Genomic DNA, 24,546 nt, shown 5'->3' with positions numbered 1-24,546 from the left:
GTGCAGGCTTCTCTCACGCTCTTCCCAGTCCCACTGTGGCTGCATTAAGCAGTTCGTGCTGATCAGTGCTGCAGATTAAAGGCTTCATTAACTCAAGTCTATCACTCAAGTCACACATGTCTGCTGTTCAAAGTGTGCTTTGTACACTGAAATTATGGGTCAGTTCAGAAGCCTCTGCTTTCACATAATTCCCCTGAATGGACAGAGAAGCATTTATTTCATCCTCTTTTCAAGTATCTATATCCAAAATACACAGTGTGACGGGAAGAGCCAAAGTTATCTTTCTCTGTGGGTAACTGCATAATACTGAGGAAATAATAACTCCAGTGAAATTAGACTCAGAAAAAGATGGCATCTGGAACTTGTCTTCTGCTGGCATGTGGAAACTCTTGAACAGCAAAAAGATTATTGGTTATATAACTCCTTTCCCTCCCAGAGTGGCTATTATATTAGCGCTTAATCTTTCTGCTGTCTTTCACGCCACACAATGCCCAATAGATTTGTCATTGCAGCACAGGTAGAGGTTTTGCTTCCTGCAGCATGCCTAAGGTGACAGATGTTGCTTTTGGTAGCCCACTTGTGCCCTTCCTACGTCCATGTCTCGTGCTGTCATAATCTAAAGAGCATTTAAGCTAATGACAGGTTTCCGTATGACAGGTGTCTCAATCTAGAGCTTCTCTCCAGGTAATGATGAATGTGAACACATATCCAGGTGACATGGAGCAGAAAACTGTGTCTAGGAGATGGCATGCCACCAGAGCTCAAAGGCAGTAGATGGGCTGGGCAAGAGCTTTCCTGGAAGATTTCAAGCATGATGGGGTGGGAAGGATTTCAGACACCCACAGAGAGCCCTGGGGCTCACACTGCAGTCTCTGACCCAGAATTACACAGGCAGTTTCTCTCTGGGTAAGCACAACTTATATTCATAGAATGGTTTGGGTTGGAAGGACCTTTAGAAGTCATCTTCTCTTGTATTAACTTAATGTTGCAGACTGACTCTTGGGTTGTAAATCTACCTGTGAATGAGGATGGTGGTTGTTTTGATTCACCTTGCTATGAGCTACCAGCAGCCTGCACTTTATCCCCAAGCCTAATTCGTGTAGACTACTGCCAGACACGTACTGTCCAAGACTGAGGGGAGATGAGACAAGCCATGTTACTGAATTGGCCTTCAGACTTCTGTCAAGTTTGAATGGCAAGGTTTAATCTTTTTTTAACCTCTCAGCAGACATCAGCTTTGACAAGAGGTAAGAAGCCAGTTGGCATTAGGTGTTAAGTTTCCAATCACATATCAAAAAGTGTGCATTTCTGTGAATTGCAAGTAGCCTCTGACTGAATCAGTGCTTGAGATTGAAGGCAAGTTTGATCTTAAACCAGTTAGGTTTTGGTACATACTAGACACAACAGACAGATCCTCAGCCTTATGTGAGTCTCTTTGTCTCCTATGGCTTCAGCAGAAGTGGGCTTGTGGTGGCTGGCCATAACTTGGCTACCCTATCCCTATTTTCTTATGTCTTCTGGTTTTGTTACAGCACAAAGCAGAGCCAGCCAGGGTGCTCAGATAACAGTGCTGCCTTGTGCTCCATTGCAGGAGAACTAAGCTGCATGGCTTTTATCTCCAACCCTCCTATTAAAGGAGCCTGATGACAAGTTCATCCCTTAATTGACATTTGTGAAGTTTCCACTTGGCTATGGTCCCATGCATCTGTGGACTGTGGTGAGAGGCCTTGAGCACAGCCCTACGAGGAGAGGCTGAGGGAGCTGGGATTGTTTAGCCTGGAAAAGAGGAGGCTCAGGGGAGACCTTATTGCTGTCTACAACTACCTGAGGGGAGGTTGTGGCCAGGAGGAGGTTGCTCTCTTCTCTCAGGTGGCCAGCACCAGAATGAGAGGGCACAGCCTCAAGCTACGCCAGGGGAAATTTAGGCTCGAGGTGAGGAGAAAGTTCTTCACTGAGAGAGTCATTGGACACTGGAATGGGCTGCCTGGGGAGGTGGTGGAGTCGCCGTCCCTGGAGCTGTTCAAGGCAGGATTGGACGTGGCACTTGGTGCCATGGTCTGGCCTTGAGCTCTGTGGTAAAGGGTTGGACTTGATGATCTATGAGGTCTCTTCCAACCTTGGTGATACTGTGACTTGCACCCTTGTGCAAAGGTGTAACACTGGTAAGCAGCTGCAACACTTTTTGAGCACGGTTTGCATTTGTGTATGCAGCCTGATTACAGCAGGGGTTTTGCAAGTGAAACCCTTGGTATGTTAGTGTAAGTTCTGGGAGTGTGTGGGTTAGTGTTTGCACCTGCATGCTCCACACATGCTGAGACTGCCTGGGAAAGTCCAGCTTCTCTTCGTGTGATTCTTTTTGTCTGATTCTGCCTTGCCCAGGTCACAAGAGCAGATCTTGGAAATAGGATCTGACTGCACTATCACACTTTGACCTTACATCCTTCTGTCTCTTAAATATACTTATTGGTCCTATGATAACATGCTGCTTTTCTGTAAGGTACCAGAGTAGCACACCTGATACAAATCTTGGCACCTGATACAAATCTTGGAGTACATTGCTCTTTTACCTTCTAATTTTCTTTAGTGTTTCACAAGCTTTCAGCTCACCAGACATGATATACAGGTAGAGCTTTTCATTCAGATTTCCACTGGGCACAAGATAAGCTAAGCTGTCCCTCCTGCGTTCCCCAGCTCGTCTGAATGCTTTTGCTGCTCTTATTGCATCTCCTTGTAAGGATTTGTATGGCTGTCTCTTGTGTTGAGCTGCAAGCATTCCCAGCCCCTGGCAGCTGTCTTCCTCTTCTGTCCCAGTTTTGCTTTCCTGTTGCTATTGCAAAAACCTCACCTGCCAGGTGTGGACAAATGAAAGACTGAAAGGTGAGCTGCAGAAGTGCCCTTTGGTTAGTGGAGGCAATTGCATCCTTGATGTGTCTTTGTGTGCAATGAGGTCGTCTCTGTTGAAGTTGTTTCTGGATGGAAGGGCTTCCCTTCCCTCCTAAACACCAATCCCTTCTGGGAAAGCAGCATGTGGTAGGGTTGAGCTTTGCCAAGTACCTGTTCTTCTGTTCATCCTCGCAGCGCAGCCAAAGGATGGGTGGCTGAGGACCTCCAACAAGTACATAAATGTTATGGGGTGCAAATAAGGCTGGAGATGGGAGAGTGGAGGCAAAAGGTGGATTTCAGCTGGATTTCATTCCTAAGGACAATTGGTGTGCAGATACATCCCTCACTGCTGTTACCCTGGAGACTGAGTCTTTCCTTGGTGCTGACAAGGGAAGAGGAAACAGTTCTCACTGGAGCATTTTGGTTTGGGTCTGCACCCATCTCAGACTGGAGAGATGCCCCAGTCTTGCCACACATTTTGTGGAGCAGATGTCAGTGTGTTGCACTTGTCTGCAGCCACAGGCCTTGCAAGAAGCTGCTGTGTTCTGCTGTGGCCCTGTGCCCACAGCCACCACCTTGGGCTTGTCCAGGCCCTCCAAGGAAATGCTAAAAGTAACATACAACTTAACCACTTCTTCTTTCTGGGTAACAAAAAAAATTCATTCTCTTTCACGGAAGGATGGTATATAAATAATAAGTTGTGATATAAATAATAAGTCTCTTGAGAACATGTGCTTGTAGCCTGGAAACCATCCCCAAGATGAGTTGTGGAGACTTCTATAAGTAGATTTTTTTTTTTTAAATCTGGATTTTAGTGTGACAGGCCAAATAAGTGCCTCTTTTCATGCTGGGAGCAATTGCCTGGAACAGCCACCCACTGTGCATTTCAGGGTGCTGCTGGCTGGCTCCTGAAGGTTCCCTCTGGCTTCACAAAGTCCTGCTGAGTTCCTGGGCTGCATGAGGGGACACAGTCCCACTGCTCTTGCTCTCTGAGGAAAGATGCCTGCCCTTGCATTCATAGCACTGAAGCCCTGGTGAGCAAAATGAAAAGACAGATCCATCGTGGTTGAGGTTTTTAAACATCTGCAAAGGGTTCTTTTGTGAGTTAGAGCACAGGAGATGTTCAGAGAGAAGCTTGCTTTCTGCCACATACAAAGGAAGATCTGGAATCCCAGGAGGGAAAAGCAATCTTTGCTGACACAAGATGCTGTCAGGCAAATGCTCTTTTGTTTTGGCTTTCATTCCTGAGAGCCAGTGCTCTACCCTGAAAGCATTAGTCTGTGGCAGCTCCTACAGCCCTGCGGACCTTTGAATTCTTGACTGGTTTAATGTTGTTGGTCATTGGCAGTGGTACATTGCTAAGTGTACTCAGAAGGCAACTGCTGTCAGCTATGGGCTTGCTACCCATGTGGAGTCAGTCATTGCTGCTGCAGAGTAAGAAAAGGTTTTTAAAACAGCCCTGCTTGTGGTCCTATGCTGGTCCAGTAGGCAGGATGGGTGAATGCTTGGTAATGGAAAAGAAAAAACCCAACCCAAACAGACGAGACCTAGAAAAAAAATGAGTCCAGTTCAGGGTGAAATGTGTTTGTCTGTAGTTTGATTTTTGTGAGTTAACATCTGCTGAAGGAAGTCTTCACCATCTTAAACATTGTGGTCCAGTGTCTCAGAACAGCTTTAGGCAGTGTTAAGAGGCAGGAGTGGGCTTCTCATGGAAGATGTGGCAGAGGCAGTGCCCTGTGTGGTGGTGATTATTTCCTTGGCTCTAGAGCCACCTGCCTCTGCTGTAGGCTGTTATGGGGCTGTTCCCTCACTCCTGTTCTGCCAGGAGTCTTTCAAAGGCAAGGTTCCAGTTTCCTACTTCCCTCTGCTGCTAGACATCCCAGGTGTTTACAGATAATTTGTTTTGTTAGCTTGTGAGTATAGCTGCAGAGGGTTACAACGTCCAAGAGCTCCCAGGTCACATTGGCTGCTGAGCCAAACTGACCTCGTCAGCAGCCCCGTGATGCTCCGTGTGACTGCTCAGCACCCACTGCTTCTTAATTGCTTCATTAAGCACCTGAAGACGAGAGCGGACTGCCGTTGTGTGACTGTGTGAGCAGCAGTGGCTCCTCCTGCCTTAACTTGAAAGGGGCTGAAGTGAAGGCTGCCAGGCCCCTTTGCTGTTACCACTCATCTCCCTCCCTGGCCACTGCACACGAGTTCCCAGTTGCAGGTGTTCTGGTGTCTTCTGGAGAAGGCCCCAAGGCCTGTCTGATGTTTCCATCTTTCACCTTCCCAAACCATTGAAGTATCCTTTGCACACAGTGTGCTCAGTGCAGTTTTCTCCTGAAACCTGTCCTAGACGGTCCCCTTGGGAAGCAGACTCCCACACAGCGGAGAGCAGGAGTCAGGTGGTAGACCGCAGCAGGGCCAAGGCAAAGCATCGGGCGGCACAGACTTCTCTTGAGCAGCGTCCTACGGCTGGCGACAGACGGCAGCGTGTGACAGCTGTCTGTGGGGGAGGCATCACGCTCGGAGAGCCAGCGTCAGCCGAGAGGGCTCTGCAGCAGCCGCGGCTGCAGCCTCCTGCGCCACGCCGAGCCCTGCTCCCGTGCCCCGCAGCTGGCCGGGCACAAAGCGCCGCTTCTCGCCGCTCCTCGCCTGCCGCCGCGCAGCTGGGCGGCCGCGCCGTGCCCCGCCGTGCCCCGCCGTGCCCAGGCGCGCTGCCGCGCTGCGGGGACCGGAGCCCTGCTCTCCCCTGGGAGAGGCTGGTGCAGGCAGCCGGTGCCCTGCTGCCGGGCGGCTGCGGGGAAATCCCTGCTCCCAGCTTCCTCCCTTCTCCCTGCAGCTGGGTAGAAGATGCTGAGAAGGTGCTGAGAGGTTTTCACCCCCTCTGGTTAATCTGGAGGTTAGGTTGAATGTCGATGACTGCAAGCTGGGCAGGACTTTGGCTTGAAAATGAGCATTTTTGTTGTGGCTCTCTTTTTCCTCTGCCTGCAGCTGTGCGTGGAGCAGCTCAGTCCTGCACAGGGGCCCTTGCAGGTGCCAATCTGATTAATTCTCACCCACTGCCTGCTCTCCTGTGCCTCCACCAAAGGATGACTTTTCTCATGCCAAGAACTTGTGCAGCAATATAGCTGAGTTCACCACCCAAGGACTGTGAGGGCCTGTGCCAACATTTAAATTGTATTTTTCTGGCAACTAGACAGAGCTTGGCTTTAAGAAAAAGAAGTTGGATATTTCTAGCTCCCAGGTCTGTGTCAGTCTATTGTGGAACAAAGCTGTGAAGTTTTATTTTGTTTAACTGGGGGGAGGAAGAGAATATCCAGGCTCTGGGGTAGAGGGTGAAATGAGAGAAGCTAACAAACCAGCCCTGTTTTGCAGGAGCTGAAGAGACTCTGAGAGTAGAAGAGCTGCCTTGGACCCCAAGGCCCCTGCCACACATGGCTGAGGTGGGAGGTTGGTCCTTTTGCAGGTAGAAAGTGTTCAGGCCAGGCCCTGTTACTTCTGGCTTGCACTGAACCATGGAGGCTCTGCTGTCAGACCAACCCATGAGTTTCTGACCACTTAGGAGTGAGTCTGGCTGGGCAAATGAGCATGGGCCAGGTTTCACTGCACTAGCCTTGTAGGCACACTGGAGGTCATGAGTTGTGCTGGGGAGTGCCAGTAGCTCCACTAAAGCAGTACAAGGCCTGGCAAAACTCACTGCATACAATAAGCGTGATGGAGATGGAGGATTATCAGCAGACACATTCTCCCAAAGGCTAATCATGTACCACCTTCTGGGTGATTATTTTACAAGTCCCTTGTAGATGGAGCCTCTATGAACTTGCCTCTGTGTGAGGGGAGGAGGGTTTGTCTATCATCTGGAATTCCCTGCAGCACGTGGAATCTATTCAGGAGCCATCTGTCTTGGATGCCTGGCCCATGGCATCTCCAACACAAACATACATCTTCTTATTTATTGCACAAATATATTGCTCCTGCACAAATATATTGCTCCAACCCTGTATTTCAGGCAGGTCAACCCAGTATTTCAGGCTGGTTCAGTAGCTCTTTGCCACCTTCCATAGACAAGCATTTTGTCTCACAAGTTACCTCAGGAACAACGTGGGGCATGTACCCACCAATGCCTTCCTTGACAAAAGGCAGTCAGTTTCCCCCCCCACTCATTTTGGTTAAGCACAAAGATTGGATTTGTGTAGACTCTGCCTGATGGGAATTCTGTTGGTTCCCCATTGCTCTGTAGAGGGGAGCCTGTGGCACATACTTGCAATGTCCTAACTGCTTTCCATCCCTTGGCTGAAGCAGCTCTCCCTTTGTGATTCAGACAGCACAGGAGGCCCTGAATGCCTTGCAAAGAGCCACATATTATGGGGAATGGGAAACATAAGCCATGGGCTTGCACTGGCAGCATAATACCTGGCAACAAAGTCACATAAACATTTATTGGTGTACAAGTTGGGCTAAGAGCTATTGGCACTGCAGGGCAGAACTGATGCAGGATGCCAAAACCCAGAAGAAACAGCTCAGCTGTGGATACACAAACCAGTACTTGGCCAACCAAGGCTGCTGGGAGGAGTGGGTGGAGGAAAACAGCCCAGCTTTTTTTGGCCTGTGCCCACAATTATGCTCAAGTGTTGCTCTGTGGAGTAGCTGGGGCATTATTTTAAAAACATATTTCCTGGAAAGCAGCATTTTAGAGCCCAGTGGGCATAAGCCATATTACCACAGCAGGTTGGCACACAGCTGGTATGTGGAAGAGGCTGTGCACTGATTCTCTGAGCAGGCTGGTGTAAGACATGTGTGGGGAAAAGCATTATTTGACACTCCATGTTCCTTCCTGGGACCAGTGTGAGGCTTAGAGAGTGCACATTCCCCAACGTCAGCATGTCAGAGCAATCAGCTTGTGATGTTCTATACCTCAGCTTCAAGATGTCTCACTCACTGTGACACCTGGATTTTCTTCATCCCAGATGCAATATAGTTAAAGACAACTGACAAATGTTAAAGAGAATCAGAGCACTGACTTAGAAACACAGCCATGCCTCTGTGGATGTAGGTAATTCTGGGCAGAGGAGTTAGCTGTACATGTTCTGGTTTGGTTATGTGCCTGCAGCAGTCAGCACAGGCTGACTGTGGTGCAGAGGAGCAGCACAGATACTCTTGAGTCATAGCCTGTAGTGATTATTGGTTAATACAGAGGGGGTTCTCCTCCCCCTCTACTCTGACCTGGTGAGACCTCATCTTGAATACTGTGTTCAGTTTTGGGCTCCCCAGTTTAAGAGGGACAGGGATCTGCTGGAGAGGGTCTAGTGGAGGGCTGTGAGGACGATTAGGGGACAGGAAGGCATGGCTTGTGAGGAGAGGCTGAGGGACCTGGGGCTGTTTAGTTTGGAGAAGAGAAGACTGAGAGGGGATTTAATAAATGTTTATAACTATCTGAAGGCTGCCAGGAGCGGGGGGACAGGCTCTGCTCACTTGCTCCCTGGGGTAGGACAAGGAGCAATGGGTGTAAGTTGCAGCAAAAGAGGTTCTGCCTCAACACAAGAGGGAACTTCTTTACCGTAAGGGTCACAGAGCACTGGAACAGACTCCCCAGGGAGGTCGTGGGCTCTCCTCTGGAGCCTTTCAAGGCCTGTCTGGATGTGTTCCTCTGTGATCTGTGTTGGATAGTACGGTTCTGCTTTGGCAGGGGGGTTGGACTCGAGGATCTCTTTGGGTCCCTTCCAACCCCTGACATCCTGTGATCCTATGAACACAGATGTGAATTCTGAGCATCTCCCAGTGCTGCACGGCAGGGAGGTGCAAGAAGAGATCACTCAGCAGGGACCCCTGGGCTCTTGGCGAGCCACCAGTAACTAATTTGCAGATACAGCTTAGAAGTTGTCTGAAGGGTTTGGTCATCCTTGTGTGCTATGTCTTGTACATGTTTTTCACATTGGGAACTTCTGTCAGTCCTTCTTAGCCTTGGCTACTTCTTCAGGTCTGCCACTTCTGTCTTTGTGTTTCTTCATCAGCTAGCCTAACCTCTCTTGATGTCTTACACCAATACCACATCACAGCATGACTGGGATACTTATGTGATAGCATCATCTGTCACTGCTGAAGAACAGCAATGAACAGTGTTGGAGCAGAATGGGAACAGACAAAACAAGCAGGGATACTGTAAACCTAGCAGGCAGATGGATAGCCAAGCCTTTAGTCTCCACAGAGTTGCATGTGTCAGTATCATTTTCTGTCTGAAGGTCACAGAATCACAGAATGGTTGAGGTTGGAAGGGAAGTCTGAAAATCATTTTCCAAAACCTCTTGGTGAGAGCCAAGACAGACCTCCTAATCTGCCTCAGTCTTGGAGAGTTTGGTGTGGCTGGATACAGATAATTTAATAGATGATACTTTCACTGGAATTCCACAGAGGTAGTGGATTTACAGGAATGTAAACTGATTTCTAAAGACTAAGTAACATAGTACTAAGTAACATAGCACTTGAAAAAATGCCTTAAATTATGCTCAGTTTAGAAATTCAAAATTGGAATTTCTGCCTTGCCATTGCATTCAGGATGTTTTCTGTACTGCATTTTAGCCCAGAGTAAAATAGCAACAGGAGAAGAAAATGAGTAGGAAGCAAAATGCGATAGAATTTGTAACAAAATGTCAAAACCCAGCTTAAAGCCATGAAAATCACAGGGATTAGCAAAGAGGACCTTGTCACCTCTGCAAGTGGCACAGCCCCAGCTCATATTCTGTGAGACAGAGGTGCAAAAAGAGGATGGGTGTTTTGATGCAGCCTAGAAATAGTGTTCCCTTCCCTGAGGTACAGGCAAGTCCAGTCATGAATGACGTGCTTGTCTTTCCTCAAGCCACAGTCTCCACTTGTTGGTACATGGTTTCCCTATGCCAGCCTTGACTTGTCCTCCAGGTGGTAAGTTGCCCCATCACCTCTTCCCAGGCCTTGGCCACATATCCAAACAGAAGCAAATCCCCCATCTTCACCCTCTGGTTACCTCAGCCTTTCTCAGGAGAGTATTTCCAGTGCCATGCTATCCCAGCAGGATGTGCTGGCCAGCCCTCAGCTGCACAGGCACCTCTGTCTTAGCAGGTGGAGTCTCTGGTGGGGCACCCATTTGGGTTGGAGCCAGCACAAGGGCTCCACTGAGCTGCAGCTGCTCATTCAGTAATGGCAAGGGCAGGTTGGGAAATAACTCATTTGAAGCCTACTTGTAGAAAAAGCATCAAGGAGTAAAGCATTAATGAGAAGCCTGTAGCCCTTCTAGATACATGAGGTTATTCTTACACAAGGACTCTGCAACACTATAAATTCCAAGGTTATAAGTGAGTAACTGAGACTGGAAACTCCTTGTGCTAGAAAAAGTCCTTAATTGTTATGAGAATGGAAATACTACAGACCACTGTTTTCAAATAATGCTGGCTGGGCTTGGAAAAGTTCATATTGAAATAGTAAAAATGGTAATTTCAAGGCTAGCAAGCAACCATAATCTTTCAGCACAAGTGCATATCTTCTATTCAGGAAGGCAAGGCTCCTGGGGAAAATGGCAAGTGTAATTAAAACCTGTCTCATCATGCACACACACAGGGGAGGGTAAGCTGTGATTCTAGTGGTGACTGCTGCTAGCAGATGTTTCTCTTTTAATATGAGGTATTAAATAAAACTTCCTGTGTTTATTAACCCAACCACTCTCCTGTATGCTTCTACCAGTGCCTCTGGGATGTGTTGCAGACAAGGCTGAGCTTTAACTGTATCATTCAGCATGAACTTTTGTCTTCAGAGATACAAAACCACCTACCTTAGCTGAGACTGTTAGAGGGACCTAGAGCACTGTTGATGCTGAAAATGCTTTCATGCTTTGTAGCTCCTTGGTGAAGATCCTGGGCTCATTATGGTGGGGGGGAGAGGAGGAAACCCTGCCAGAAGCACTGTCATCTGTTGCCTGCAACTGGAGAGGATGAATGCAATCAGCTACCTTCTTAATGAAAAAGAGTCAGAAGGGGAAGAGGCAGAGCTGGAGCTGGGTGGGCACAGGCTTTGGATAGCCTACTTTAGAAGGGCTGAAGGAGGAAGCTTGGCTCCATTCTTTGCCTTGTGATACTTGATAGTTTGCAGACACCCCCTGTGCTGTGAGACTCCGTGGGCTTTTATGAGTTTTATGTCAAGTTCATTTGTTATTTGCTGCCAGAATTCTCCCAAGGAATGTAGAGGAGAAGTGGTAAATGGTGATTAATTTAGACAACCTAAGTAGAGGACTCACGACAGGCTCCCCGTGTACTACAAGAAAGTTAACGGCTTGCTGATGTCCCTTTGTGAGTGAATTGTGTAGCCTGCTTGTTTAATGGAGTGTTTAAAAATGGTGTTGGCAATAGCCTATGAATAATGTATATAGGAATAATGAAGTACCTTCCTGCTAAGAAACTGCTGATGTGCTGGGGAAAATTCCATCAGATGTGAGAACAGTTTTGAAAGCACTGTCTTCTTGGGATGCCCTTTATTTATGGTCTTGTTTCTTCAGAGATTGCATTCCCTTTTTAGATACTGCATGTAAAGGTGTCCTCCACCAGCTCTGCCTTTGTCTTCCAGCTTCTCTTGTGTCTGCAAAAGCTTCTGAATTTTGATGAGTTTAGGCTTTAATGACTGAGTGCTGTAAGCATGAAGATATTTGCTGTGCAGTCTTCAGCTATTTGAGTATCTGCACCAAGGCACATTGCATCAAAGGGAAATGGAAGCTGGGTTTCTGTCACAGCAATGTCTCATGATGCAGGAAGCAGAAATAGGGCCAAGTGATTTGGAAAAAAAGACCACTGTTTCTTTTGCAGGTTTTTGGAGCTTGGGCTCCTTGTGTCAGCACCCCAGAGAGTCACACATGGGTGTTCAGATATGATGGGCTTTGCAGTGTGAACCCAGCTCCACTGCTTCTGTATTCTGCACCATGTCCTCCTCCAGTGCAGGAGGATTCTCTGTGCTTTGGCTATGAGTAGTGGGAAATTGTGATACTAAGCGACTAAATCTTGACTGACCAAAGAAATGAGAAGATGAAAGCAACCCTTGCTTGCAGGGCAGTTCTGAAGGCTGCACTGCCTTTTCTGCAGGAGGAAACAGTCCTGAAAGACCCCAGGCAGGCACCAGAGGCTGTCACATTCTATTCCTTTCTTCCTAGTTTTGGCCCTCAGCTGCACCTCAGGAGGAAAATAAAACCACAGCTTTGTTTTTCCTGTGGGGTTTTCTCCACCTGCACTAAGAATGCAGATGTATCACAGGAAGGCAGGTGAACACCAGGTGCATCTTATCACTGCCCAGAGTGGTCTCAGCTAGATGTATGGTAAGAACAGGCCCAGCTTGTGGAGTCTGTCACTCTGGTCCCTGCCTCTGCTGTGGCTTTGTTACAAGTAGCCCTGTGGTCAGGCTGCATTTCTGTGTCTGGGTTTACACAGCAGAGCCTTGAGTCAAAACGCTTCCTGTAGTATGGGCAGTATGTTATTAGTGTATTGCTAGAGCAAAGCAACACCTGATTGATGCTGTCATTAGTCAGCTGAGGAACTCACATCCTGCCCTGAGAGGCTGAGGTGATGGGGTTTGAAGTCATGCGGCGATGCCAAAAGCAACCTCCATTGTCAAGTTCAGCCAGCCCTTCTTAGGGTAGAAATGCTGCTAGCTGGCATCATAGATGAAAGAGCAGCTTTCAGAGGAAGGAGACAGTTCAGTTACACAGTTTGCTCTACTGATGCCCCTCTTTAATTTACTATTGTCAATGTTTCTTTCTTTCAGGTGAAGAGTGAAGGCCCCAAACTAGTGCCCTTCTTTAAAGCCACTTGCGTCTATTTTGTCCTCTGGTTGCCAACTTCCAGCCCCTCCTGGTTCAGTGCTCTCATCAAATGTTTGCCCATCTTCTGCTTGTGGGTTTTCCTTCTGGCTCATGGAATTAACTTCTTAGTGTCACACCGGAGCGCCAGCCGCATCCTAGCAGGACTCATATTCTCGGCAGTGGGAGACGCCTTTCTCATCTGGCAGGAGCAGGGCTACTTCATTCATGGTGAGTGTGCTGTCAGTCCTAAAGGGATGCCACAGTGCCCAGCTGTTACCCTTTTTACTTAGTGATGAGTTACTGGGCCACAGGCTTTGTTTATTCATGTACAGCTTAAGCCCCAGGCAGTGGGAAGCACTCATCCTTTGATTAAAATCCACCACGGTCAGAGGAGCCACACCACAGATGAGTCTTTCTCTTAAGGTTAGAGAGGTAGCTGGGGCAAGTTTGGTTCCCTGGCACATGCTTATAGCATCACAGATGGCTGGAGCTGGGAAGGTGGCATGGACACAATTCCTGGGGAAGAGAAGGAAATGCTTATGGCATTTGGCAGCTCCCATGAAGCTATGAGAAATATCTACCTCCTGTCTCCGCAGGGAGATCTATCAGCCCACTACTACAGGGGTCAGAAATGGGACACATGGTGCAAAGGTCCTCAATGGAGAAGAGGTGGAGAGGACTCTAATGTTTTGATAAGACAAGCCTATATAGCCTGGAGGAAGTGTTTAAGTGGATGTTAGAAGCCAAAGCAGCAGAAATCTTGTCCTACTTGCAGGTTCATCAGGATGAATCACACAGCTTGTTGTGCAAGACGTGTCTTGTTTGCACAACATGTAAATGTGGTTCATGGCAGTTGGGTTATGGCTGGACCCCATCTTAAAGGTCTTTTTCAACCTTAATGATTCTACAATTCTATAAATGATGGGGATTCAAAGACAGCCCTCACCACAATGGCCTGTCTTCTCTACACAAGGATCCTCATCCCTCTGAGCCAGACAAGCTTGGTTTATGTTGCTAGTTGCAAACCAGAACATGATGGCTTAGGTCCATCATTTAAAGCCATGCTGAACCTGCAACTCCCTGCCCTTGGACTGTCATAAGAAGTCTGCAGCAGTTGAGTCCTTCACTAAACTGACTCGTGGGGCTTCTGAAGTTAGTTTAGATAGCACAGGAGCTCATGTAACACCCATGCTGTGACTGTCCCACTGGAAAATGTGATGAGGGAACTTTTCTGACTTGTCTGAAAGTCAAAGGCTTATTTTCTCCCCCTCTCATGAGGTCAGTGTTTAGTCTTACTCTGAGATTCCCACAAGCTCTCTCTTTATGAGAGGGAAGTGTGTACAATGCCAGATAGGAAAGGCCAAATGCTCAGAATGTGGGTTTAATCCTGCTCCCAAGAGTTCATCCCAATCTCACTAAAAGTCCATGTAAAATTTTATACTGATTGTGGTGGGGTTTAGATTGGCCCCCGAGGACTGATCTTTCTGGATGAAGCTTGGACATGAGGAGCTCCAGCTTTATCTTAAGGTGCCATCCCCTCTGTGCTGACTGTTAGCATTCTCACTGGTGGGCCTCCTCCTAACAGAGGTGCCTGGCTTATGCAGGCCCCCTCAGCACGACTGCATGTGCTCCTGTTTTGCCTCCTGCAGTTGTTCCTTGAGCTGTGGCTTGGAAAACATTCAAGGCCTGAGCCTCACCATGACCATTTTTGTGCATGGACTATTCAGAGCTTCTTCATTCCCATGAAGCTGGCATATCAGAGTTCCCTCTCCAGTTTAGTGCTAGGGGAAGGTCAACCACTCCCAGCAACTCAGTGTTTGGTTAATGTGTTTTAATCTGCAAGTAAGTTGGATTTTTCAACCCTAGTCTCACAACTAAGGTGTTGCTTTGTAAGTTTAGACATATTTTAATTCTTAAGGAGAACAAAAGCTCTCTTGGAGCATGTGGAAAATCTCAGCCTGCTGTCTCCTGCCTGCTTCAGTCCATGCTAATCCAAGCTACCATCTTCTGTGGTGAAGGGCTAACGTTTGTCAGCAGATAGAGCACATCACCTTGCTTCATCCTTCACCTCTCCTGCAAAGCATATTTTCTCCTGTTTACAATTCAGCAGGATGCTGTTGCTGACAACTGACAATATTCAACCCTTTGACATCATTGTTTATGGGAATTTGAAATTTCAGGAGAATAAGAGGAAACACTACATAAAAATGTACTTTTTGTTCCAATTTCTACAGCTTTTGGGCTGAAAACAAGGGCTGGGAATGGAGCTGGTTTGAATAGCTTGTGAGACAATGAGTTTATAAAAGGGCAGTTGTTCATTACTTCATAGCGAAGTCAGAGCCTGGGAACCTGCTCCTGGCACACTCGACATCTTATCATCTTTGTTGTTTCTGTTGTCTGATTAGTGTCTTACTGCATGTAGAAGACACATTACAGTGTTAATGTCCACCTCCCTTGATAGTGGGGATTTAGAATCAGCTTATACACTGGGTGAAGAAGACAAGGACCAACAAAAAGGCCTGAGGGGAGCAACTCCAGTGGCAGGCAAGGAAACTCAGGGGAAGGAAGCAGAGAGGAGAAGGGCTGATCTACTTGAAATGGTTGTGAGAACCATGCCAAAGGTTAGGAAGTGCAAGAGAAATGCACCTCCCCTCCTTGTGCAGCTATCACAGGTTTCCCCAGTTCCTGGCTTCATTTGTGGCTGTTGAATACGCAAACCTGGGAGGTGACTCCTTTGTTTGTGATGGAACTCACCACGTATCACAGAACTGCTCCTGCCTTTCTGGGCTTCTGCTTGGCTGCCACATCCTGTCCTCTCTTCTTCCTCCTCCTGTTGCCAGCTGCCTGCACGAGTGACACAATTCTTCAGATCCCCATCCCAGAGCTCTCCTTTTAATGACACAGAGGGACAAAACACTCTTCATGCCTCTCCTTATTGCTCCCAGGGCTCTACCCTTTCCCTCACTGTAACACTACAAACAGCTCTTGCCCTAAATCCCTCCTTGATTTCCTCAGTGCTGTGCCCATGATGTGTATGCAATAGCTCTCTCAAACATCGTCTCATTGCTCTCCTCGCACTTCTTTTTCTTCCCCTTCATGCTGTCCATTTTCTCTAGACTCACACCTTGCAGACCAGATCCCCACCAGCCCCCTCCCTGCTGCAGGTTCCCCTCTCATCCATCCCACCACAGCAGAGCGGATGTCCGAAGGCAGGGAGACACTTCCCCTTCTTTGAGCTCCCTCAACACAAGCGTATTAGGGTGAAGAAATGTCTGCCAGCAGCAGGCATTAGTGACTGCTCTTCACACCACAGCACCATGCTTTAAGTGTAAATAGGTGTCCTGATGAAGGACACAGCTTCCCAAGACCTTTTCCTCATTTCATGCTTTAGAGCTGTGTGAGAACTTCCAGCTACCCCTATCACCCTGCCAGGCTAAGCTGGGACAGCCTGCAGCTGCACCATGCGTGGGGCTGGGAACCGGAGGTTCAGAGGAGCTGGAGTCCGTTTGGGGCCCTTTGTCTACAGCTGGCATGACAGCCAGTTGTCAGCAGCTGCAGCCAGGCTTGGTGACACTTTTTGTCAGATGGATTAGTGGCAAGTGAATAACATGTGGACAGCACCATCCAACACCCACGTCTGGCATTTCTCAGGGGTGCTGTGCTTCAAAGGGAAGCCGGCATTTTGTTTGCACCGATTCCAGCTAAGGTTCATCTGAATCGTGGAAATAGCCATAAAAATTGTTGGCAGATCACATCAGTGTAGTCCCTGAAATATGCCAGCTGCTTCTTTCCAGCTTGAGTTTCTCCTAGCTATGGGCAGAGATGGAGTAGAGGCCAGATTTAGTCCCCAGGTGCCTTTGGGTTTGTGGCTAAATACGGTCAGGCTTTGTGTCTGGGTTTGGAGGGTTTGGTGACTTTGTTTGTATTTTGTTCTCCACTGCTCTGGTTTCAGCCTTCCTGTTCTAATGAGCAAATCCCTTTGGATAGTTAGAGAGGATGATCTTGCCCCCACCCTTCTCTCCAAAACAGGGGAGTGGAACCACCTGAAAACCAAGCTTTGTTCCTTCTGCAGCAGCTTAATTCATCTGGTCTCTCAGAAAGAGGGCTTGCATCACACCAGAGCTGTCCTGGGCTGCAGCTGTAGGTGTGCTGGGGCTCCTTCTCAGTCTGGGAGTGTGGTGCTAAGGCTGAGCTGCTATGCACATATTAACACAATCCCAAGTGGTCAGTATGGTTCCCCCTGAAAGTGATAAGGGTTGCAACACTTAAGGACATGTAAGGATGTGCCAGGACATCTAAGCCCATGTTTGATGCAGTGTATTTAGACCCCACATGTTTTCTTCTGCTACCACTGATGAAAGGTCACATTTGCTATGTCAATGCCTCTTTGCAGGTCTGCTGATGTTTGCCATCACACACATCCTGTATTCCTCAGCCTTCGGCATGAAGCCTTTGGACCTCAAAGCCGGCTTGTTGATGGGCGTCGTTTGCAGTTCCTGTTATGCCTTCCTGTACTCCTACCTCTCAGGCCCATTCACCTACCTGGTAGCTGTCTACATCGCCTTGATTGGCTTCATGGGCTGGCGAGCGGTCGCTGGCATGCAGCTGTGCAACGACCTCTGGACATGGACCAAGCTCTCGGCCTGCATCGGGGCGATGCTCTTCATGGTGTCGGATCTGACCATTGCACTTAACAAGTTCTGCTTTCCTGTGCCCTACTCACGCTTCATCATCATGGCTACTTACTATGCAGCCCAAATGCTTATTGCACTGTCAGCTGTAGAAAGCAGAGACGAAGAGGACTTCAGAAAGAGAAGCTAGGTGGACTGCCAATAGTCTGAGAACAACGTGGGTTATATCTCAGGTGCTGTAGCTGCATTCACCCCTGAGAGAGATCTCCATTTCTCTAGGCACACTGGTGATGTTGATTTGGCTTCTTTGAAGCATTACTTTTGGGGCTTTTTTTTCCTTTTTATTTCCCCAATGGCTTTCTCTGAATACAGCTTACTTCAGTGTGGAGTCCACATCAGGAAGCTTAGACTGTCTCTGCAGTAGTTACTCATTCAACTTTTCCTCCTTGGAAGTGCTGTACTACTGCATTTTACTTGTTATCTTGAAACTGATGCTGAATGTCTAGGAAGAGGAGAGCTGATAAAAAGGAGGTTGGCCATGCACCGTGCTAGAGGATTTGCTTTCAGAGTAGGCAGACAGGCACAGATCTCTGCTGAAGTCAATGGTAAAAATTAATTTAAACACCATCTGTCTCTTTTTTTTGCATTACAAACTCAGTACACAAATTGGAGCTCTTGTCTCTGCTGAAGGAAATCTGGAGGTAGAGTAAAACTAGCATATCCAGATGAGGGCTAAGCTTTGGAGTCAAAAGTAGCATGTGGGGCAGCCCCCAGCAGAACCAGGGTAAAACACCAAGTAGAGAGCACAGGACAGGAGGTGTGCTGACATGCAGTGCTGTGTGCTTTGATCGAGGCTGAACACTGCTCTGGTGCAGGTCTGGAGGTGCAGGGCTTCCACTTGTGGCAGAAGTAGGAGTCTGGTGGGATTTTAGGCATGTGGGTAGCCAGGGCAGGGTGTTCTCCCCCACCACATGTGCAGAGTTACTCGGTGTTTGCAGCTGGCAGGGATAGCTGAGATGTAATGGGCACATCAAGAACTTTGATTTTTACAGCAGGACTCAGGAGTCTGTGTCTCACAAATGTGTGCCCTGATTATCCTTGGCATGGCAGGCAGGCATCTGACCTTTGTGCTTTTCTTCCCTAGTATCTTAACAAATAATACTCCATACATTCATTAAGCTCTGGAGTGCTGCTGCTTGCAGTATCTCTCTTGAACCTCCACGTGAGCATCTCCTGTGCTCAAGGCTCTGATTTTGGATGTAGATGGTTATTTTTTTTTCCAGCTGGTGGCAAACGATCAGCTCTGCACCACTTCTTGTTGGAAAGGCCCTTTTCAGCAGAACTTCCTGAAAAGCACTGTCCTGTGTGCCCAAAGTGCCTGCCACTTCCTTCTCAAGCTGAGGTGGATGCAGTGAGAAGATGCCTCAGGGCTAGGAAAGCCTGTTTAGTTCTGATCATGTTCTTCCTTTGGCTTGTCAGCCCATCTGCTGGAGCAAGATAACTTCCAACTTAAGACTCTCTTAAAAAGATCTAAGAAGAAGTTGCCCTAATTTTTCCTGCATGCTCATTTTTGATCATATGTATATTTTCCCCCTCTTATTTATATCTAAGAGCAACCTCTGTTTCTGTTTGAAACTATCTTGAATGTGCTTTTTCCCTCTGTCTGTCCTAGGGCTGCTCCCATGAATCAAGATGCTCCTCCAGTGGCTTTCCCAATGGCTTGTTTTAAGACACTCAAGTGCACAAAGGAAGCTTGCTGAGGGTTCTTGCACATCTTCAGCCTTGCAGACGACCAGAGCAGACTGCACAACTCAATTCTATACACACCCCATGGGCAGAGGGAGCAGGAGGGACAGCCCTCCAGACCAGCCCTGTGGGCTGAAAGCTGCCACAATCTCCATAGTGTGCCCAGACTGTTGCAGGTGAAAACTTGGTGCCAAGTCCCTGGCATAGTTGGCAGAGCAGGAACTCTTCTTCCTGAGGAGTGCAGCAAGGTCAGGAGCAGCTGAAGAAACCTTATTAACTCTGCTGGCTTTTTCCCTTGGTGCTGAGGGGTCTCCTGCTCCCCCCTAGCCTTGCATGCTGGGAAGGGGTGGGCAACAGACACCGCATCCCTACAGCTCCTGCATTAGTGCAAGTGCAGGCAGTATTACAGACACCTAGGCTAGCCATCCTGACCCCTGGGGTCATCTGCTGCTTTTCAGATTGAGATCAGAAAGGTCAGCTGCAGTACTGAGAGGGAAAGCATTGTAAATAGCACAGCCCCATGTAATCTCTTCTTTCTAATGCTGTTGCGTAATAGCGTCAGTATTCATTCACTGCACTGGCTTCTGCCTGGAGTAAACTGCTAAGGGGATTTAGAGCCACAAAACATCTTCATTCATCAGCATTGCTTATCTCCTGGCCACAGCTTGAACCCTGCAGTGTAGCTCTTCGTGGATGTCACCTGCTGTTACTCAGCCTAACTGTTGGCAAATCTCTTCCTGCAACAGCTTGATCCAGCTAAGAGGAAAGCTAAGCATTTGGGGTGATCCCCACCATCCTCCCAGTATTTGAGGAAGCAGCCCGTTTCGTTCTGATTTACAGTTCCTTGTCATGGGTCAGTCCAGACCTTAGCCTGGCAGGCCTTAGCTGGCAGTCCTTCAGAGGAGTCCCCCACACCCGGAGTTTCCTTTGCTTTGAGAGATGTGTGTGACAAATCCAGCTCCCTTTAGAAGACTTTCTGTTATCTCTTTCTTCCTCCTCTAGAAACGAATAGTCCTTAGTTTGCTGGAGATGACCAAGTTGCTTTTCTGCATGCCTTTTCACCCTGCCTTGCTTTGTTACCCTGCTCCACCACCAGTCACATGATACTTGTAGGAAATCAGAGACGCAGTTCCTGGTGGCAGAGGTCTCTGGGTGGCTGAGAGAGCAGCAATGTTTGTAGCCCAGGTGGGCTGATGTCCCTTCACCTGGAGCGTGCAGGCTGGGACACAGCCTAGGACACATCGCTGGCTCCGTTCCAGTGCTGCAACAGCTTTAGCCGTCCCAGAAACATGAGGCAGAGCCCTCAGGATGTGAAGTGAGGGAGATTCCTGGCTGCATCAGAGGTTTGCCAGTGAAGGCTCTCAATCCACAAAATCTCTCTCCTGCTCTGTATTTGTCCTTTTAATCCATGTTACTTGAACGAGACCATTTTCCTGCAGGCTCTTTCCTGCTGGGAAGAGACCAGCTGCTGTGGACACCGATTTGACACAATTCTGAGTCTCATAAACCCTGAAAAACACTAAGCAGTTGCTGACAGTCTGTTAAATACCTTTTATGGGGATTAAAGCTGTTCCCTCAACCCCAGCAAAGGCAGGCTTCACTTCATGCCTTTGAGGAGCTTCCTGTTGTCTCTTTGCACTGTAGAACAGAGAGATTTGATTCATTCTCCCCCTTTTCAGGTGTCCAGTCTTTGAGAAGCACCCAGTCTCTGGTCCAGACATGACAGAGGAAATGAAGTACCCCAGCAGCGTTGGGTGCCTTTGCTTGCCAAGTACAGAGGGTTTCTTATCACACTGCTGAGTTCAGACACCTCTGCAGTTCCCATCTGTGGTCACTCAAGGTTACACGCATGGACTGATTGCCTTTGCTTTCTTTCCTTTCTGTAGCTTCCACCCTCTTGGAGATCTTTTGGCTCCTTATTTGGCCATATAAAAGATGCAGCACTTTTACTTCGGCCTTGTATCTCTTTCTGTAGATAGATCCTCCCCTCACAGGACTTCCAGTGAAATCAAAGAAGCAGTACTAACTGCAGCTGGTTTTAAGTGCCAGTAATGCTTCTGAGCTGTGCCAGTCACACCAGCATCCGCAGGAGGAAGCTGCTGTGGAAATGGCAAGTTGAAAAGAACGAAGCCAGAGGATTTTAACAGCTTTACTCCTACTTTACCAGGAAGATTGTATTTGTGCTTAATACCTGTCCAGGAGGAGGCAACTGTAAGACTAATTGGTTTAAGAATTACTCTAATGGCTTTTAAGTAGATAGGTGAAGGTTTCATGTTGTAACGAGTGAAGACAACTGATACATTTTTACACAAGCACAGACAATGCCCAGGACAAACTCTACAGACTTTAGTGGCTTTTCAAAACTTGCCAGTCCTGTAGTTTGACCCTAAGACCTGTGTGTTTTCAGCTTGCTATCACAGTCATTTTGGAAGCTGTTCTGGAGTAAGCAGATCAAAGCAAACAGCAACTGTAAAGCTCAGTGGCAGGTGCTTTTGCTTGGTTTCTGGATACAGACAGAGGCTCTTTTAAGCACAGGCATCATAACTGCTCTTGGAAAAGGATGGGAAGTTGCTGACTTCTCACAACAGAAGTCCTCCTGGGTACTTCTGCCTTTTATCCATGCTTGCTCCTTTTGTGCCTTGAGTAAATCAAACTTTCTGGGGCCTCATCAGGTGGAAAAAGGCACAAGTGTATTAGGGGTAGTGCTAAGCCAAGTTACAACAGCAGGAGCCCAGGCCCTCACCCCATTTCTTAAATGGGGATATTAGCACTTACTGACCTTCCAAGGCTGCTGTGAGGATTAGTGCTTATACAGTGCTTTGAAGATGTAAAGTGCTATATAAATCCCAAGTATTATCCTACCTTAGTGTTAAAAATTCTTTTAGGGTTCTGGAGGACTTCTTCTCTTTAAAACCTGTGACTGCCTTTTCAGTTTGTATCAGATGGAAAGCAAATGCAAAGTATTTATGCCTACTGGTTAACATGGTGGGCTCAGCTGCACCTGAACTCTGAGTTTAGCTTAAAAGTCTGAACTCTAATTTCAGTTTTGAAAACGGTTTTTAGTTCTTTTAAAAGCCTTAACCAAATTGTTAGACATGAACCTGGCATCCATATTTTGCAGTCTGGTCTTACCCCTGACTGTTAGCTAGAGTAAATCAATTCCAGCCAAAACACAGTGCTCTCACAGTCTGCTGTGGCTGTTGAAAAGATTGGAACAGAAAATGAAGTTGTTCTCTTCAACCTTCATTTTGCAGAAGGTTGGCTGGGTTTCATGGGACAACTGACAAAAGGGATGTTTAGTTTCTGTGATTCTAAGTTTTACTGTCTTGAAAATCAGCAGAGAGGGAAGGCTTTGATGGACTCAATAAGGTCAGCACATTTTTCTCGAGTTACTCCTTTTCACCTGAATCAAAGAGCTAGCAGGATCTGTAGTGAAGGAAGTGCTTGGCTCACCAGTCCTAAGGCCCAGAACAAAAGCTGATGTAGAAATACAGCTGTAAACCATCACCATGTCCTCAGCTAGGATCAAAATGCTACTCTTCACCGACTGAAATCTGGAGCACAGCTAAAGACTACTTAGTTCTGGTAGTGCAAGCTGCTGTACAAACACCAGGCGAGGAATTACCCACCACAGACCGTGAGCTGTCTACGTGTGAAATGGACCAGAATTTTGAAGCAGCTGCAGTAAAATATTATCTTAATATGAACTCAAGCAAACTCAATGCAAATTTTTATGGTTTCTTTAAAATCTTTGTTGGGTTTTAGTTTCCTTAAGTTTGGAGGAAATGTTCTTAACGTTATTTCATTTTTGCTCTTATTGTAAAGACTAAAGATATCCAAGTTTAGATAAACTACAAATGGAAAAAAAAAGGTGGCCAGTTGGCAGGAATGCCCAAACTTCTGTGGCTGGTATTGTTTCTGTGGTGACACTACGCTGCTGCAGGATGAGCTCTGCTGGAGTGGTGCAATGGCTCAACAGTGAGGCTGAAGCACGCAGCCAGTCTCATACAAAAGGGAAGTAGGGGATGTGCTACCCAGACCGAAGTGGGAACACAGCTGGGCCAATTCAGGTCAGTCAACAGACTGAGAAAGCATCAGGAAATGATAGAAGAAATGTTTTCCTGGCAGGTAACAAGCAAGAAACCAAAGCCAGCCCACTGGGCCACGGTGCTGAATTGGGACAAATGCACTTATCGTGACCTTGCTTGTGCAAGCTCCTGCTGGATCAGGCCTTGCTGTTATTCACCTGGGGAGGCTTGCTCCAAGTCTATGATGCTGGCAGGGTTGGGCCAGCAGAACCTGATGCTTCGTTAAATAAAATCCTACAAACCAAACAAAACCAAGGGAGGGAGGAAAAAGGCAAGGGCATTGGAAAGCAGTAGTTCTGCCTGGCTGAGCCTGCAGACTGGCTGCTCTGTACTGAATACTAATCTCCACCTGTTGTTCCCCTGCAAGCCTCTCGCTCCAGCCCCTCTCCCACCCATTCCAGGGGGAGTGCACTGTCAGATGTGACTGAGGCAGCTGCTCTCTCCTGGGGAGTCAAGCATTTTGCCGTGTCTGAAAGTCTCTAGCACCTACTTCCTTGACTGTGATTGTAAAGGTCACCACATGCAGCAGGGCCACTGGATCTGGGATCTTTTCTTAACACATTTTTATGCTGATTTTACTATTTTAATTCTGTGTTTGGAATGTATTTTTTTCCCTCATTTTTCTGTGTGTAACAGCAATTAAAACCATTAATTTACCAGGTGTTTTTACTGTGCAGATAGAATGTCTCCTCGCTTGTTTTCTGTTTCTGTGATGGTTTCAGCAAGGAGCGTGCAGCCAACTGAAGCTATGTGTTAGGCAGTTTTGTGCCACCATTGTGCCCACCAGTTGTATGGCTCTGCCATGGAGCTACCCAGCACCCTAACAAATCTGACTGATGTTCTCAGAGTCAGCTACAGCATTCCTGTCTGGTGCACCTGCCTGTGTTTCAGGGTTCCCCAGACAGAGCACATCCAATACAAACTGACCAGGCACTACCATGATGGTGGCACCTGGCTCATGTTCACTGGGATGTAGAGCCCTGAAGCACCCTCATCCCTTGCTGCTACAGCAAGCACCACATACAGTGGCCATTTCTCCACATGGCCAAGGAGGAGGGCAGCTTGCTGCAAAGGCTTGCCCCGGGAAGGCTGCTTACTGCCTAGAAATCCCAGACAAATGGCCAAGTCTCTTTTCACCTCTACCCCAGCAGTAGTTCTAAGAGGAAAAAGTAGGGTAGGGTGGACAGTTTTCTCTGGTTGAGGTTGTGATGCCAGTTTCTTCAGCTGTTTGATGGCAGTGGCACAGATACTTGGTTTCATTAATCCTGAACCAGGCCACCTGTCACCAGCAGAACAGGTTTCAGGGTTTTACAGCATAGAAACTTGGAGTGTTTAACTGCTCCCAGTTAATTAAATGGATTGGCTCACAGGCTTCAAAGAGACCCTCTCATACTCCCTTTCT

At 47.6% G+C, this 24,546-nt stretch overlaps 1 protein-coding gene and 1 long non-coding RNA gene across 3 annotated transcripts in view; one reads left to right on the top strand and one right to left on the bottom strand.

The window, feature by feature from the left end:
- TMEM86A (transmembrane protein 86A) overlaps window positions 1-23,827 on the top strand; it is a 29,030-nt gene extending 5,203 nt beyond the window's left edge. The window contains exons 2-3 of the mRNA XM_064163251.1: window positions 12,643-12,907; window positions 17,073-23,827. Of these exons, the coding sequence (XP_064019321.1) occupies window positions 12,643-12,907; window positions 17,073-17,500 (693 nt within the window). The 3' untranslated portion in view covers window positions 17,501-23,827. The remainder of the gene's footprint in view (window positions 1-12,642; window positions 12,908-17,072) is intronic.
- LOC135185967 (uncharacterized) lies at window positions 9,222-17,271 on the bottom strand. Of its 2 annotated transcripts, XR_010306706.1 has the most exons (3): window positions 17,222-17,271; window positions 15,434-15,523; window positions 9,222-13,195 (listed from the first exon to the last, which is right to left on the bottom strand). It is a non-coding gene; the product is annotated as an uncharacterized LOC135185967 (long non-coding RNA). The 2 variants fall into 2 exon arrangements; XR_010306705.1 differs by lacking the exon at window positions 17,222-17,271 and having other exon boundaries at window positions 15,434-15,568.
- Window positions 23,828-24,546: the final 719 nt, after the last annotated feature.

Source organism: Pogoniulus pusillus, chromosome 24, assembly GCF_015220805.1.
Source record: "Pogoniulus pusillus isolate bPogPus1 chromosome 24, bPogPus1.pri, whole genome shotgun sequence".
Lineage (NCBI taxonomy): Eukaryota > Metazoa > Chordata > Aves > Piciformes > Lybiidae > Pogoniulus > Pogoniulus pusillus.
The sequence above is the reverse complement of the archived record's forward strand: the minus strand, read 5'-3'. Positions and strand labels throughout refer to the sequence as shown.